The following is a 14175-nucleotide window of genomic DNA, read 5'->3' as shown; positions in this document are numbered from 1 at the left end:
CGAGGACCGAGAGGAGCGGGTGGACGCCAGGCGCGACCCCCACGTGCGCAGAGGGCCGAGCGTTCCCCCGCCCGCCAGTCCCCCGTGGGTCTGGGGGACCTTGCCTCGGAAAAGCGGCGCGTCTGTTCCCGCCACGCCAGGTCCGCGGCTCCCGGGCGTCGCCTCTATCCCCGTCTGGCTGCGACGTCGCCGCGCCCCGGGGCCCTCGACGCGGTCGGAGGTGCGCCCGACCTCCAACGCGCCTGGGGGAACACCGGAGCTTGGAACCATCAGCCGCACCCCCGCCGGTCCAGACGCCCTGCGCCCTGGCAAGAACATTAACCTCTCGCTCATTACACCCAATTTGCCTTTGTAACGCCAAATGGCTAATAGTTTGTAGACGGCTTTGTATTTTAACGTGCATCACCTCATTTGATCTTTAAAGGTTAGACAACTGCGCATTAAGGGCCCTTAGCGCTACAATAAAGTCACTCTGTTTTCATGTTCCAAGATTTTAAGCATCTTTAATATTAGACCCTGAATTACTGTGTCTTACTGAAAGATAATTATTTAAATCTGGCCCATTAACTATTTTTATACCTGAATGCGGAGGGAATGTTTATAGCTTAAATATTCTATTTGAAGTTCTAAAAAGCGTTTACACTTGTTGAATAGAATGCATTTTTTTCTGGCAGATTCAGACGTGGGAAGGAGAGGAAGAGTAAGCAAGAAGAGGTGGCAAGGGCGAAGGAACGGAGAAGGCCCGTTAAGTGAGGGTTCAGTTGGCTGGCAGGTGTGCTGCGGGGCACCTAACCTCTAAGAGGGAATCTAGGAGGCAGGCACAGCTTTTCCATTAGGCTTTTTTGCTTAAATGTCTTCAAAATACTCTAAACGTTCGTTTTCAAACTTAACAGTTACACGTAATTGAAAGGCCAAGCAAAAACTATTACTTTATAGACAAGCTCATGATAGCTTAAAATTAAAACCTAAAAGATCTGAGAAAATATAGGTTCTGTCAAAGTGTGCGTTTGGGGTATCTATAAAGCTACAGACAGGAAGACATTTATATGGGCTCCTTTGGAATATGCAATACTTGATTTAGATGGCTATTCATTTGTAGTATTTGGAAGATAGAGACATTTAACAGAAGGTGTTATCACTTTAATGTATTGTGAAGGTTAATATACAATAGTTGTGTTGTTAATGCCCAGCAGAGAGATGCTTTGTCTCAACAATAAAGGACCCTACTCTATTCACCCATCACCAGCAAAGAACTCAATAGCTTCAAAATAACTTCCTATTCAAGGTTAAGGTGGCCTTTTTTCCACATAGGCTAAGAGTAACAAGTGTGCCTTAGCTGAAATATTAAAGCAAAAATGTCCTAAGTCAAAAGGTCAAAGAGAAGCCTTTTTCTACGACTTAGGCTAGAACAGGCAAATGGAAACAAAGCAGCAATCGTGCGCGCGCGTGTGTATGTGTGTGTGTGTGTGTAAATTTGTCCTGGCAAACAAGTGAAAATGCATGTGCAAGTGCCATGTGTCGAATGCAAGCATAAATATAAGGAGTAATAACAGTGTGCTAAGTAGCAAGAAAAAAAATGAGTGAAAACAAATCTATTATAACGTAAAAAACATGCTAAGGAGTACAGACTAATTAGCTATGAATTAAACTTTTCACCTTAAAGATTTAAAACAAGTCCTTAAAACTGGAGTACAAGTCTGCATGAAGTTTATAAAATGTATGTTAACTTATTCTCACAGAGAAGGTATAGTCAAATCAATAGCTGACATACTTATTAATATAGGAGATGGCTGGGTTTTCTTGCTACATTGGTTTTCTTTTGATATCTAATTATAGAAATAGTTTTCTGAAAAAAAATGACTTAAAAAAAAAACACATTTGGCCAAGATTTTCAATGTTTATAAAAGAATAAGGACACAGGAGACCAGAGGTTTTGTTTTTTTTTGTTTTTTTTTTTTTTTTTTTTTACTAAAGTTCAGAAATTTTCATAAGACAAGTACATTAATGAAATGTTTCCAAAGAAATACTGAACAATATATACTCTAGTTGGCTGAGGGTTCCAACTCAAGAGTTCATACCTAATTCTTGTGCATTAAAAATCAGCATGGATCTCAGATGATCTAGAATACACTGTGTTTTAAAATCCACAGCTGGTTTGATTTTTAACCATAATGAAAAACCAGTATTCCTATTCCATCAAATGTGTTTTACAAGCAATAATAAATTCAGATCCACTGTATTATGCAACACACATCTTTGGAAAGCAACATAAACAGTGAGATCAGATCAGTAGAAATATACACAGTTAAAAGAAATACACAAAGTACTGTAGTTTTATTAAAAACTACTACTTGAGAAAGAAATCTTTCCACAAATAGCATAAAATTGTAGAACGATGAAAGGATTTGGGAAAGCTTTACAAAAGCCTAATTCCAACTGTATCTTCCTGAGGGTGGTGGCAAAGGGTATTTCCTTCCTTCTCTGGGATATCCCTGAAAATAAGCAAAAGCAAGAGTTTATTTTCTGGATTAACACCTCTGCAAAGAAATTAATTTTACATTGCTCTGGAAAAACACACCATAAAGAAGCTGAATAGGTCTTAAAAGTATATCATATGGAAGGTGTCTCATAAATAGGTGCTTTGGGCCCCCAGTTTTATGCAAAGCTCATTGCAAAGCTGGACTCTGGCACAAATGCTACTGCTGAAAACTACCCAAATGAGCCATAACAGGCACTTAAGAAATTCCCTACAATGTACACAAATGAACTATAGTTAAGTGTTCTGTGGTTCTCAATCTTCCCTGCCATCCCTGGCATTAATTCAAGCCACACTGTAGTAAGATGCCTACATCATCTTTAGACATATTACACTAGAAAAGTCATTTTTGCTTAACCAAGGCAAGAGCTTGCTAAGTGAGTTGAGGCCTAATGAACTACTTATTTTAGGGATTTTTTTTTTTTTTTTTTTTAGCTATAAATTGTAGAGTATTAAGTAACACATTAGATTGTTACATGAACAATTACCGGTGACATTCATAACATATCCTAGTAGACTTGCAAATAACATTTCTGCACAACATAAGATTCCATCAAAATTCCTTTCTAGGCTTCCAGGATTCTGAAACAGACTGTCCTGCCCCCATGTTGTCACGGAGTAGTTTAAATTATGAGTCATATAAACCTCACTAAAATACAGTGGGGATCATAATTAACATTGTTTTTAACAATGAACTTCTGCAATTAATAGTGTTTCAAAACCTGTGATTTAATAAAAAGTATCTCCATGAAAAGAGAGATTGAGAAAAAGAAATGTATTTCTAAAAGGTCCTAAAAGAATTACAAACTTACCAACTAGTTTATATCTTCTAAGTGAATAATTATTTTACCTGCTATAACAGCAGAGAGTCCCTTACAAGGAAGGCCTCTGAAGGAGATGGGAAACATGATGAATGAACCAGGATCAGAAGGACAGGGCAGCCAGGCCCCAACTCTGTTGCCCAAGTGCAGGCACCACGTGGTTTCAGTTTCCGAATTGGAAGATGAGGTGGTTGGACTGAAGATTCTCCAGGGTTTTTTCTAGTTTATAAGTATGTCCCCATTTCAATAATACTCATTATTTAGACTGCCTAGTATCATCCCATCAACTCTCTAACATAAATAGTCTCAAACCATTGATGGGATTTTTAGACATCTTGGGCTGACAGTGTTCAAAGTCTATGAACAGACTTTAATGGATTGTAACAAAATTCTCTCAGAAGATAATTAAAATGATTATTTTCTTGTGAAGTGAACACTTATAAGAACACACACAAAAAAGTATAATTTTTTTTTCTTAGCTGTCAAAAGAGCAGTCTTACATAAAGGGATGCATGGCAAGAACCTGCATATGAAAATTAATATTCAAAGCACTGCAAAAGACCTGCAGGCAATACCAGGTAAGCAATTTTAAAACCACTTCACATCACCGCAGATGCCAAACTCCATGAACACCACACACACTAAAACACTAAATTGCAGCATTCTGACCCTGTTCTCTGGCTAGGATTTGATTGCAGAGCATGTAAATACTGACCAGGGTGTCAAATGGCTGGGGGACAAATAGACTGAGACAAACAGACCTCTGGCTTAAATATGCTAAAACCGGATGCTTTACAGAGAAGAAAGTGAAGCTTACACATACCAAATAAATTTGTCTAGGAATTATTATACTGAATCAAGTATGGCTATTTAAATTTAGTAAACAAAAAACAAAAAACATATGATGAAGGAGAGATTTCTTTCCATGAAAAAGGGTATTTTATGAATCAAGATAGGAGACTTCTAAGATGAATAAGGTTAAAAGGTTAAAAGGATAGATTCTTACTTTCAGTTTCTAGAACATTAATATCTATCATGAGATCTAGTTTCTATTTAAAGAACAACATCCTTAAATGATAAAAAAAAAAATAGGTTTTGGCAACTGGCCCTATTTGTGCTAAATACCACTGACTGCTATGATTGAAAGAGCCTTGGGGATGAAAATTCTTCATGGTGTAACAGATTTTAGTAAGGCAGATTACCACCCTATATACATTTTACAATGAGGGAGCCAAGTTCAGCTGAGCTACTCTATCAGTGACCTTTTCCAGAAATGTTTTTAAGAAAACATGCTAAGTATAAAGTGAGCAGCAGGCTTTTTGTCCCATGGCCCACGCTGTATCACCTGTCTCCCTCCACGATCATCACGTCTGGGTGGATACCCGCCGGGTCCAGCTAGCATCTGGTACTGGTTTGGCTGGAAGGCTGCATTTTGGGTTTGGAGCATCCGATTCCATGGCAGCAGAGGTTCAGCCCCAACGCCTCTGTGGAGAAGAATCATGTTGGCATTAGAAGTCATATCTGTTATACAGCCCATTGTCTCAAACTATCCAGCATCATCTCCACATCTTAGGACAACCTAATTTGCCATTTGTCAAATGGGACACACAGTATTAGAGTGACATTTATGTCCCTCATATTCAACGTAGTCTAACATGTTTCATAAAGTATCACCATTTTTTAAAAAGGTACTTAAACTCCATTGAATCAGAAAGGTAGGACTTAAAATATTTTGCTCATTTTCAACTGTGAAATTTCTGTTTGGTCACCCAAAGATTTGGACTCAAGATCACCGAGGTGGCTACATTTAAGATGCTATCCGAAGTGTAAACATGTACAAGATAGGAAAATGGGCTTGATTTTTAAAAATGTCTAGACTCGTTCTTGGAGTCCATTCTTTCTAGTTAATTGCAGGTTGTAAATGAATTCTTACTGCTCAGTATTTTGAATCTAGGGTAGGGGACTTGGCTGTTTTTTCCCATCCATTATTCTGCTCAATATGTCAAAAGGTCTGATCAGGAGGAAATCTTTTCAAGTTCTATTGATGCAGCTTACAATTGACCATGGTGACCTAGCAACATGAGCACTAATTGGCATGGGCTGACTGGCATTTGGTGTACAGTTTACATGGGAACACAGATTCAACAGCTATTATAACCCAGTTTGCCGGCCCAGATTACTAGTCAAAAGAAATGTTTTAATTGTCTTCAAGTGCCTATTTTAACTTTGCAGATACAAAGCTACAGGTATGCTGTATTAAATCATAATTTAAAACCGTCACATAAACAATGTAGCAAAGATACACCTTCTAAGAAAGGCAATCACCATTTAAGATACAACTTTCTCCTTGAGACATTTTCCTCAACTTCCATTTTATAGAACAGTCACTAAAAAGAATAAACAGAAGCAAAATTCTCCAATATATTTCAACACCACATGCTTTGGGGCCATTACAGATGTTAGGAGAAATTACAGTCAAACTTTAAAATTGCTAAAGCACTGACTCGTATTAATGATAACCATACAGCACAAGAATTTCACCTCCCAGGTCTTCGAGGATGGGAGCTCAGAGCTGGGCTTACTGGGTAGTCCAATTTTCTCACAGCTATTCAAGCCTCAGTCCATCTTCTCCACCCTCCTACTCTCCTTGCCTTCACTTGGAACTTGCTTTTTTTTTTTAAACACCAAAGATAATTCTTTTTGTGTGATGGCTCAAAGAACGACTCTGAAGAACTCCAGAGAAGCCAGCCAATACTGTTTTCTAGTTAGTGGTGAAACCAGAGCTCTAATAAATATAAAATTTGCTGTAAGTGAATCAAAATAAAATTTAAAAAATCTGTATCTCAGAAAGAATATCCACATATTCAGGCTTTTAATTATTTTTCAGGTTTGTTATTAATACAAATATATTTTAGCAAGAACAGCTCTACAGAGATAGGAATGGTCTCTTCTGGTCTGTGCATGAGGGAGGGGTTAATGTTTTGTACTATAACCAAGGAGGCTCATCAAAACTGGGCCATTCACACAAAACCCACATACCAAAAATGCAACTCACACATTGTGTTAACTGTAATCAATTTTTTTTTAGTTCTGCAATGATCAAACTCACTCAATTGAGCTTCTGGAAAATCTGCTCACATGGATGGAATATATTATAAATGCATTTTTACATTATTTTATGTTCTAAAAATAGGTTAGAAACAAAGCCAAAATTTAAAAACACAAAGTCCTCTCTTTGTTCATAATAATTACTTAAAACATTTTTTAGTCATTTTTTAATAAAAATAATTTAGTTGAAATTAAACAGAAAAAACAGTAAGAGGGACAGGAATTACCCTCTTTTCCTTTTTACTGGCAGAGAATCCCTTACTTTCCACAAGTTTACCGTATTTCTATATTAATTATATTAATTTGCAAATAGTTACAAGTATAATTTGCCTTCTATTTAAATCTGGGACAGAAGCATTGAGGTTGACAGATTTCAACTATTTTAAATTAGTAGCTATTTATTGAGGCAACCTATCTGAGGCATTTGGCATCATGGATGGCAACACTTTTTTTTTTTTAACATTACTGTCAACTTTCTATTTTTTTTTTTTAATATTTATTTAAAAAATTTTAATTCCAGTATAGTTAATACACAGTGTTATATTAGTTTCAGGTATACAATATAGTGATTCAACACTTCCATACATCACCCTGTGCTCATCAGGACAAGCGCACTCCTTAATCCCCATCACCTATTTCCCCCCTTACCTCGTACCCTCTGGTAACCACCAGATTGTTCTCTATAGTTAGGAGTCTCTTTCTTACTTTTTGTCTATGGCAACAATATTCTTAAGTTTCCAAATTTCTGTTTTGGAAAGTAGGTGGCAATGCGAAGTAACTACTTTGGATGTTTTTAATTTATATATATGGCAAAATTTTTAAAGATTTTCAAAGACTAACTAAACTTAATGGCCATATGTTAAAAATTAAATGGCCACCTTGATTATGGCCAGAAAAGAGAAGGCCTCCACTAGCAAGAATTACAGACAATAGGGCAGAACTCGAATGCTCTGTTTACCATTAACTCAAAGTTAGCACTGGCTTGTCTGTGTGTGCATGTGTGGGGGGGCGGGGGGGGGGGGGGAGAAGCAGTGTTCCTATTGCATTTTTAAATGAACATATGGATTACAGATACTATCTCAAAGTAAGAAAAAATTCAAGAAACCATGTATTTCATAAAAAAAACCATGTATTTCTTTTCTAGTAGGGCTCTCAACCAAACACTCAAAATCATGTGGCAGGCAACTACTGAACTAATAAGGATCAGTAAAACTGGTTCCAGTAAGAATTCTATTACTTACTAGTTGTGACATCTCAGCAAAGTCAAAGTGACTGCCGGTGTATATCTTCTCCTCTACATCTTGTGAAGTCAGAATGGTTAGACTGGTAAGTGCTCCAGAAGTGAGCGATGTACTCACTGCATTTGCTAACAGGCTAATGCACAAGTTTAGGAATGCCAAATTCAAACTGTTTTCTTTAGGAATAAATGGTATGTTTCTTAAAAGACCACAGTCTAAGACATAAGACAGACTTCTATTAAGCTCACATTCAACATTTGCCTTAAGGTATGATTTCCAGTTTCAGGCTAAAACCAAACCAAAAATGAATGCCCCACAAAACTTGCTCCTAATCTGCAGGGTTCACAAAGGCAGTCAGGATAATACCAGTACTTGGCTAGAGCAGAAGAACAAAAACCCGATGGATATCAGGACAATGATGATGATCTTACAGAATCTTTTAGTGTACACAGGGAAGGAGAGCCGCTGGGAATGAAAAATGAGCACCTCCTCAGAAGTGGAAGGATACCTTTTACTTCCTCTAAGTCCTGGCGGCTTTACTATAACATTATGCTCAAGTCAGTGTTCTGATGAACTCTGCTCATTCAAGTGAAAGTTTCTTAGTAAGAATGCTACAGAAGAGAAACCTTAGGTAAGTTGTCAGATTTGTGGGCCTAGGTTTCCTCATCTGTAAAAACAAACAAGATCTACTTCAAAGGGTTGCTAGGAGGAATAAATGAAGTCATGTTTCTAAAGGTATATTTACACAGTGCAGACACATGATAGGCAGACAATAAATGTCAGTGATTATTAACAATATGGGAAAGAAGTAGAGAAATTGCCTGAAAATCAAACTCAACAAACTTAATGCAGAAGGATGGTTATTTAAAATGAGATCAGTTCTAATGTGGTCATTTGTAATTTAGGAAAGATTTACTCCTTGCTCATTTAATTTGTTTGAAAATGGTCCTATCCTGAGGATGCTGAAGTAGTGCATATGGTGTTCTCTGAGCACTTATACTGAACAAAACATAAATACAGGCATTGTATCAGTCATCTGAAAATGAAAAAGCAGCTTGCACCAAGTAGTTGATACTATTAAAGCAACTGAGTAACATTTCTTTTATCTTCTTGAAAAAAATAATGAAATGATGTCTGAGAGTGTCTAAAGAAAGTTTTCTTAAAAGGGGAGCATCATTTATAACCCTGTTCCTAACACATTTTATTCATTTCAGATATGAACACATCAGAATGCTAAAACGGTAAAGGCAAGAAAAACAAAACAGATTAGAACTGGGAAGGCAAAGAGGGAAGCCTTACTATGGGCTTCATTGGTTTCCGCATTTACTGATGCTGGCAAAACCAGCATAAAATGATAGATCTTAAAGACGCCCTCTAAAAAATTATTCTACAGATGTTACTATAATTATTCATAACATGCCTAGCGGTCTTGTTGTGCAGACACCACCTGACTTAGGAGCACACAACTTATCAATGAAAGAACACAAGTCAAACATCCCTCGTTATTAAACCATGTCACACTCTTCCTAGTCCACGGTACTTATTAGACTGCAGATCCCATAATCCTCTTCTGAGTCCCTTCTGCGTTTAATTCAGTTCAGTCTTAAGTAGTTAAAGAAACTGTTTTCAGTGGCAACTAATAACTACTGACCTACAGTGACACTGCCCTACAATAGGCTTGTCAGCACTGAAAAAGTTGTACCAAAGAAGCTGATTAGGACTTCAAGAGGTTTGTAGCAAGAATCAATGGTCGGTCTGTACTAATGCTGTGTTGCCTGCACAGAAATGATAAAAGTGGAACACCATTAGTTATGCCTCATTAAGCTGCGCAACCCTTCTAAAAAGAAATTTGTTTAGCCTGACCAAAATCTAATACAATTTTAAGCTCTCTGTGTTGCATTTTTCAGGGTACCTTAAAACATTCAATAAAATAAAAGGCCAAGGACCAAGAAAAGTAGGAAAGTATATAAACAGGAGTCTTTTACTTCAACGTGTTAGCCATCTGTGTCTAAAGAACAGATACAACAGAAACTGTTTGGAGGGAACAAAGTACATTTCAAACCATGGAGAAAGCCCAAACCTCAAATGTTGATGTGGAAAAATACTTAAAAGTCATGTCTGCTTTAGTATTACCTGTCAAATCTTTGCTGCTGGAAAAGGGGAGGAGGACCCCGCCAGGAATCCTGGGGCCTCATATCTGGAAAATAAACAGGGAAGGGTTAACAGAAAATTTTAAGATGTAATCAAAACCATAAAAACCCTAGAAGAGAACACAGGCAGTAATTCCTCTGACAAAGGACACAGGACCTTTTTCTAGATATGACTCCTGAGGCAAGGGAAACAAAAACAAAAACAAAAACAAAAACAAAAACAAAAACAAAAACTATTGGGACTACATCAAAATAAAAAGCTTCTGCACAGCAAAGGAAACAATCAACAAAACAAAAAAGACAACCTAGTGATATTCGCAAATCATATATCCAATAAGGGGTTAAAATATATAAAGAACTTCTACAACTCAACACCAAAAAAAGAAAACAAAACAACAAAAACAACAAACACAATCCAATTAAGAAGTAATCATGATTCAGCTACCTATATATTTTTGTGATTAAAAATTCTTGAAAAAAATCTAAGATTGAATATAAACCAAATAAACTAGCATAATTATACACAATGCAAATGTACAAAGATATAAAATCAACTGGGTCAGTAAATGTTTTGCTTTATTATTTTTCCTTTGATAATGAAACATAGTTTTAGGAACCCTGGTCATTATACTCTCATTTCTCTCTCCCTGCCTATGTATGTGTGCATGTGTATGTTAAGGTATATACTTTTCACATTTTTTATTTTAAATACTGTGCAAAAGAAAGGTAAAGATTTAGGTTCTTTTCCATAAATACAAACTGAAAGAATAGTAACTTCAATAGAAATCCTGAAATTTTCCCCCTAAGCACGGCAACTGGAAGGAACCCTGCTTCACCTAGCTATTATAAAGTGTAACCCACACATCTCTCCCAACACAGGCCAGAGAGATGCTAGTAAAGAGACCGCCCACTTTCCTATTGTTTTCTGAGTCAAACCTCTTCCCCTAACACAAAGCTGAATTGCCAATATCTAACTCCAAGAAACAATTACATGGCTGCTGGTTCTGCAAGTAAAGGAGCTGAAAGGAGCAGCCCCAAACACTGGTGAGGAAGGCACTCAGTGGCTCAGAAGGTCAGTGTTAACCAACTGCCACTCCATTCCCGTCTCCAGTCTCACAGTCACCTTGGCCACCCTTCTTTAGTGGGGTCCATGTGTGACCTAATTAAAACAGCTGGTTCCAGGAGTTGTCTAATGAGTTCACTGTGTGAGGACAGTAACCTCCTCCAGACTCCCAAGACCCAAGGACAACAAGGCTTACCATAATGTATTCAGGCTCACATTTTAATGGAAACACAAACTAGAAACATGCTTTTCAAAATTACTTTCTTTTTTTAAATTTTTTTTTTTTAACGTTTATTTATTTTTGAGACAGAGAGAGACAGAGCATGAACGGGGGAGGGTCAGAGAGAGGGAGACACAGAATCTGAAGCAGGCTCCAGGCTCTGAGCTGTCAGCACAGAGCCCGACGCGGGGCTCGAACTCATGGACCATGAGATCATGACCTGAGCTGAAGTCGGCCGCTTAACCGACTGAGCCACCCAGGCGCCCCCAAAATTACTTTCTTAAAGGAAAGAAGAAATGAAAGCTCATCTCTGGTTAGGAACCAAAAAAACACAGTCTAGGTTTACTTTAAAAAAAAAAACAAAAAACGGAGAAAAAGAAAAGTAAAATTGTGCTTAAAAGCCCCACAAAGGAGAATATGGAACAAGTACAAGTAGAGGACCTGGCTGTTCACATGATTCCAGTGTGAACAACCCACTACTACTGCCTTGGACTCCCCTGGCCTCGACAAGGTTGACTATGCCACCTGAAGGAAGTTTCCTACGTGGAGAGGTGACCCTTGGCCAGGGCAGGGTGCAACCATAGCCTACTGCTCCTCGGCCAGCCTGAGTGTCCAGCAGCCAAACCCAGAAGAGATGCTTCTCTTACAAAGGAGCAGGAAACTTTCACCACCATTACTTTCATGCAGAAACCCATTTTGAATGAAAATGTGGTATCTCTAGTCAATTTCAATTAAGTCTCTTTTCTTCTCTTAAAACCAGACTAGTAATGGTCAAATTGAGGAACACTGCTGAGGAGTTTTCACAGTGGTCATTAGAAATTCCAAACCTGAATGGGAACTCACGAGGCTTACCACACAACCCACAGAAAACAGGGCAAAAAGGATCTCTACAGGCCCAGAATAACTTCTGAATCACTACTACAGACCAAACACAATCAGAAAAAAATCATAATCCTAAGAGGTAAAACCAGAAATTTTTACAAAAACAGCAATCATCATTTGTATGGTTTATTCCTATGGAAAAACATAAGACACACTTACCTCAAAACATACGTGACTTTCAACACATTACCATTTATGAGAAAGTGATCTACTGAAAGTAAAATCAACTTTTGCGCCACTTTCTCTGATCATTACCTTGTTAAACTTGAAGTCCATTGGTCTATTCATATATTGCACACAAATTAGTTTAGTGAGAATTAGTTTAAATGTTTCCAGAAGTATTTTAAGTGTCTTACATATAGAAAATTAGCTTAACAAAAGTCAAAGGAAATACAATAAATTTCATTTGATCCCTGTCTAGCTCTGTACTTCATATGTCCATGTCCCAGGATCACAGTGGTAATTAACCCTGGAAACATGACCTTTTTTTTTACCATGAAGACTGAATTCTGTGATTCTGGTTCCATAGAATACAAACTCTGCATGGTACTTAACAGAAGCTTCCAAACGGGATCCCTAATAAATTTAAAATCAAGTGAAGGTAACAGAAAGATACATCTACATTAACAGAAACCTTCAGAAATGCTTATCCTAATGTTTCATGACCAATAAAGACAGAAAAAAAGCTTGTATATCTTCTCCTAGAAACAGTACCAATGGAGGGAAAGTCACCATGATCAAGAACACATGTTGATTAGGTTCAAATACGCTACTGGTTAGATTAAGCACAAGATCTGTAAGTAGAACTGGAATATAAAGTTCATTAGCCATGAATACTTTCTTTGGAAAGAAGGAACCCTCTCAATAGTCTACTCATATAACTCTAAGTGCCTAGACAAATGGCCAAAGTCCCTATTCCATCACTTTTAGTATTACAGGTACTTTCCACTCTACTTTGCTTTTACTATTTCTCACTTCCAGAACAAGTGTTTTTACATAAGCAAACTCAGCACATGCAAAAACTATAGTTCTTTGTTAAAATCTAAGCAAATTTCCTATGACGTAAAAATTCTAACGCAATTATTAAAACATCTCTTGCTTTCAACCCATAAAAGAAAAATAAAAAGGATCAAAGAAAACCTTTAAGGCTACTTTTAAACAGATCTCTTCGTGTGGCTCTGAGAAATATATATAGCCCTTAAGTATTCATAAAGCAGAAATATTTCCTGGCTGATAAGTAATGAAGTAGAAGGTAAAACAAACTTATTATCATTCATTTGTATGGCTCTAACAGAAGATCCATTTGAGAGGGAGAAAAAAAAATTCTGAAGCAGTGAATTGCACTTCAGAAAGGCACAGGCGAGAGAGGAAAAATGACAGTTATTTTTTTCCTTTGGTCTTTAAAAACTTATCTCTTTTCTAAAGCTCTAAGGCCATATAAACCAAGGCTTCACCAATAGCTCCTCAAGTGACAATTTACCTAATCAGCATGGCAATCACAGGAAAGATGCCATGTTTACTGATTGCACTAATCAAAAATCACTTTTCAAATGCGGCTAATTGACAAGTTTACCAACTGAAATGAAGTGAAGTGACATACTGGGTTCTCTGGGTTGGAGAAATGAAATGCTTCATTCACATGGAATGCTCAAGACTGCACTTGACTCCAACAAGTTTTCAGTACCCGGGCCAATTACTCATCAGCCAAAAACTGACACATCAAAGACAAATCACAAACCAACAGTAAGAAACACCTACAGCAGATAGAGTTTGACCAAATGGTCTCTCTTGTTATTTTGCACCACATGAAGAAAACAGCTATGACAGTACGAACATTAAAAAAAAATTAAATGGCTTATTAGATTTCCATTTTACTAAAACTATTTCTGATCAAATTTTACAGCTCAAGATTCTATAAAAAAGAAGGCTGATCTATCATTTATTACTTTTAAATATTTATTTATTTATTTATTTATTTATTTATTTATTTCTTGAGAGAGAGAGAGAGAGAGAGTGAGCACACCATGTGTGAGCTGGGGAGGGGCAGAGAGAGGGAGAGGGAGAATGTCAAGCAGGTTCTGCGCTAATCACGTGGAACCTGACACGGGGCTCAATCCCACAAATCATGAGACCATGACCTGAACCAAAATCAAGAGT

At 37.3% G+C, this 14175-nt stretch overlaps 1 protein-coding gene across 1 annotated transcript in view; it reads right to left on the bottom strand.

The window, feature by feature from the left end:
- Positions 1-2311: 2311 nt before the first annotated feature.
- XRN2 (5'-3' exoribonuclease 2) overlaps positions 2312-14175 on the bottom strand; it is a 77645-nt gene continuing 65781 nt past the window's right edge. Inside the window, exons 28-30 of the mRNA XM_042931758.1 lie at positions 9837-9900; positions 4703-4841; positions 2312-2492 (exon numbers count right to left, since the gene is read on the bottom strand). Coding sequence (XP_042787692.1) covers positions 2427-2492; positions 4703-4841; positions 9837-9900 — 269 coding nt within the window. The 3' untranslated portion in view covers positions 2312-2426. The remainder of the gene's footprint in view (positions 2493-4702; positions 4842-9836; positions 9901-14175) is intronic.

This window comes from Panthera leo, chromosome A3 (assembly GCF_018350215.1).
Source record: "Panthera leo isolate Ple1 chromosome A3, P.leo_Ple1_pat1.1, whole genome shotgun sequence".
Taxonomy (NCBI): Eukaryota; Metazoa; Chordata; class Mammalia; order Carnivora; family Felidae; genus Panthera; species Panthera leo.
Note: the sequence above shows the minus strand (reverse complement) of the source record. Positions and strands in the feature narration are given on the sequence as shown.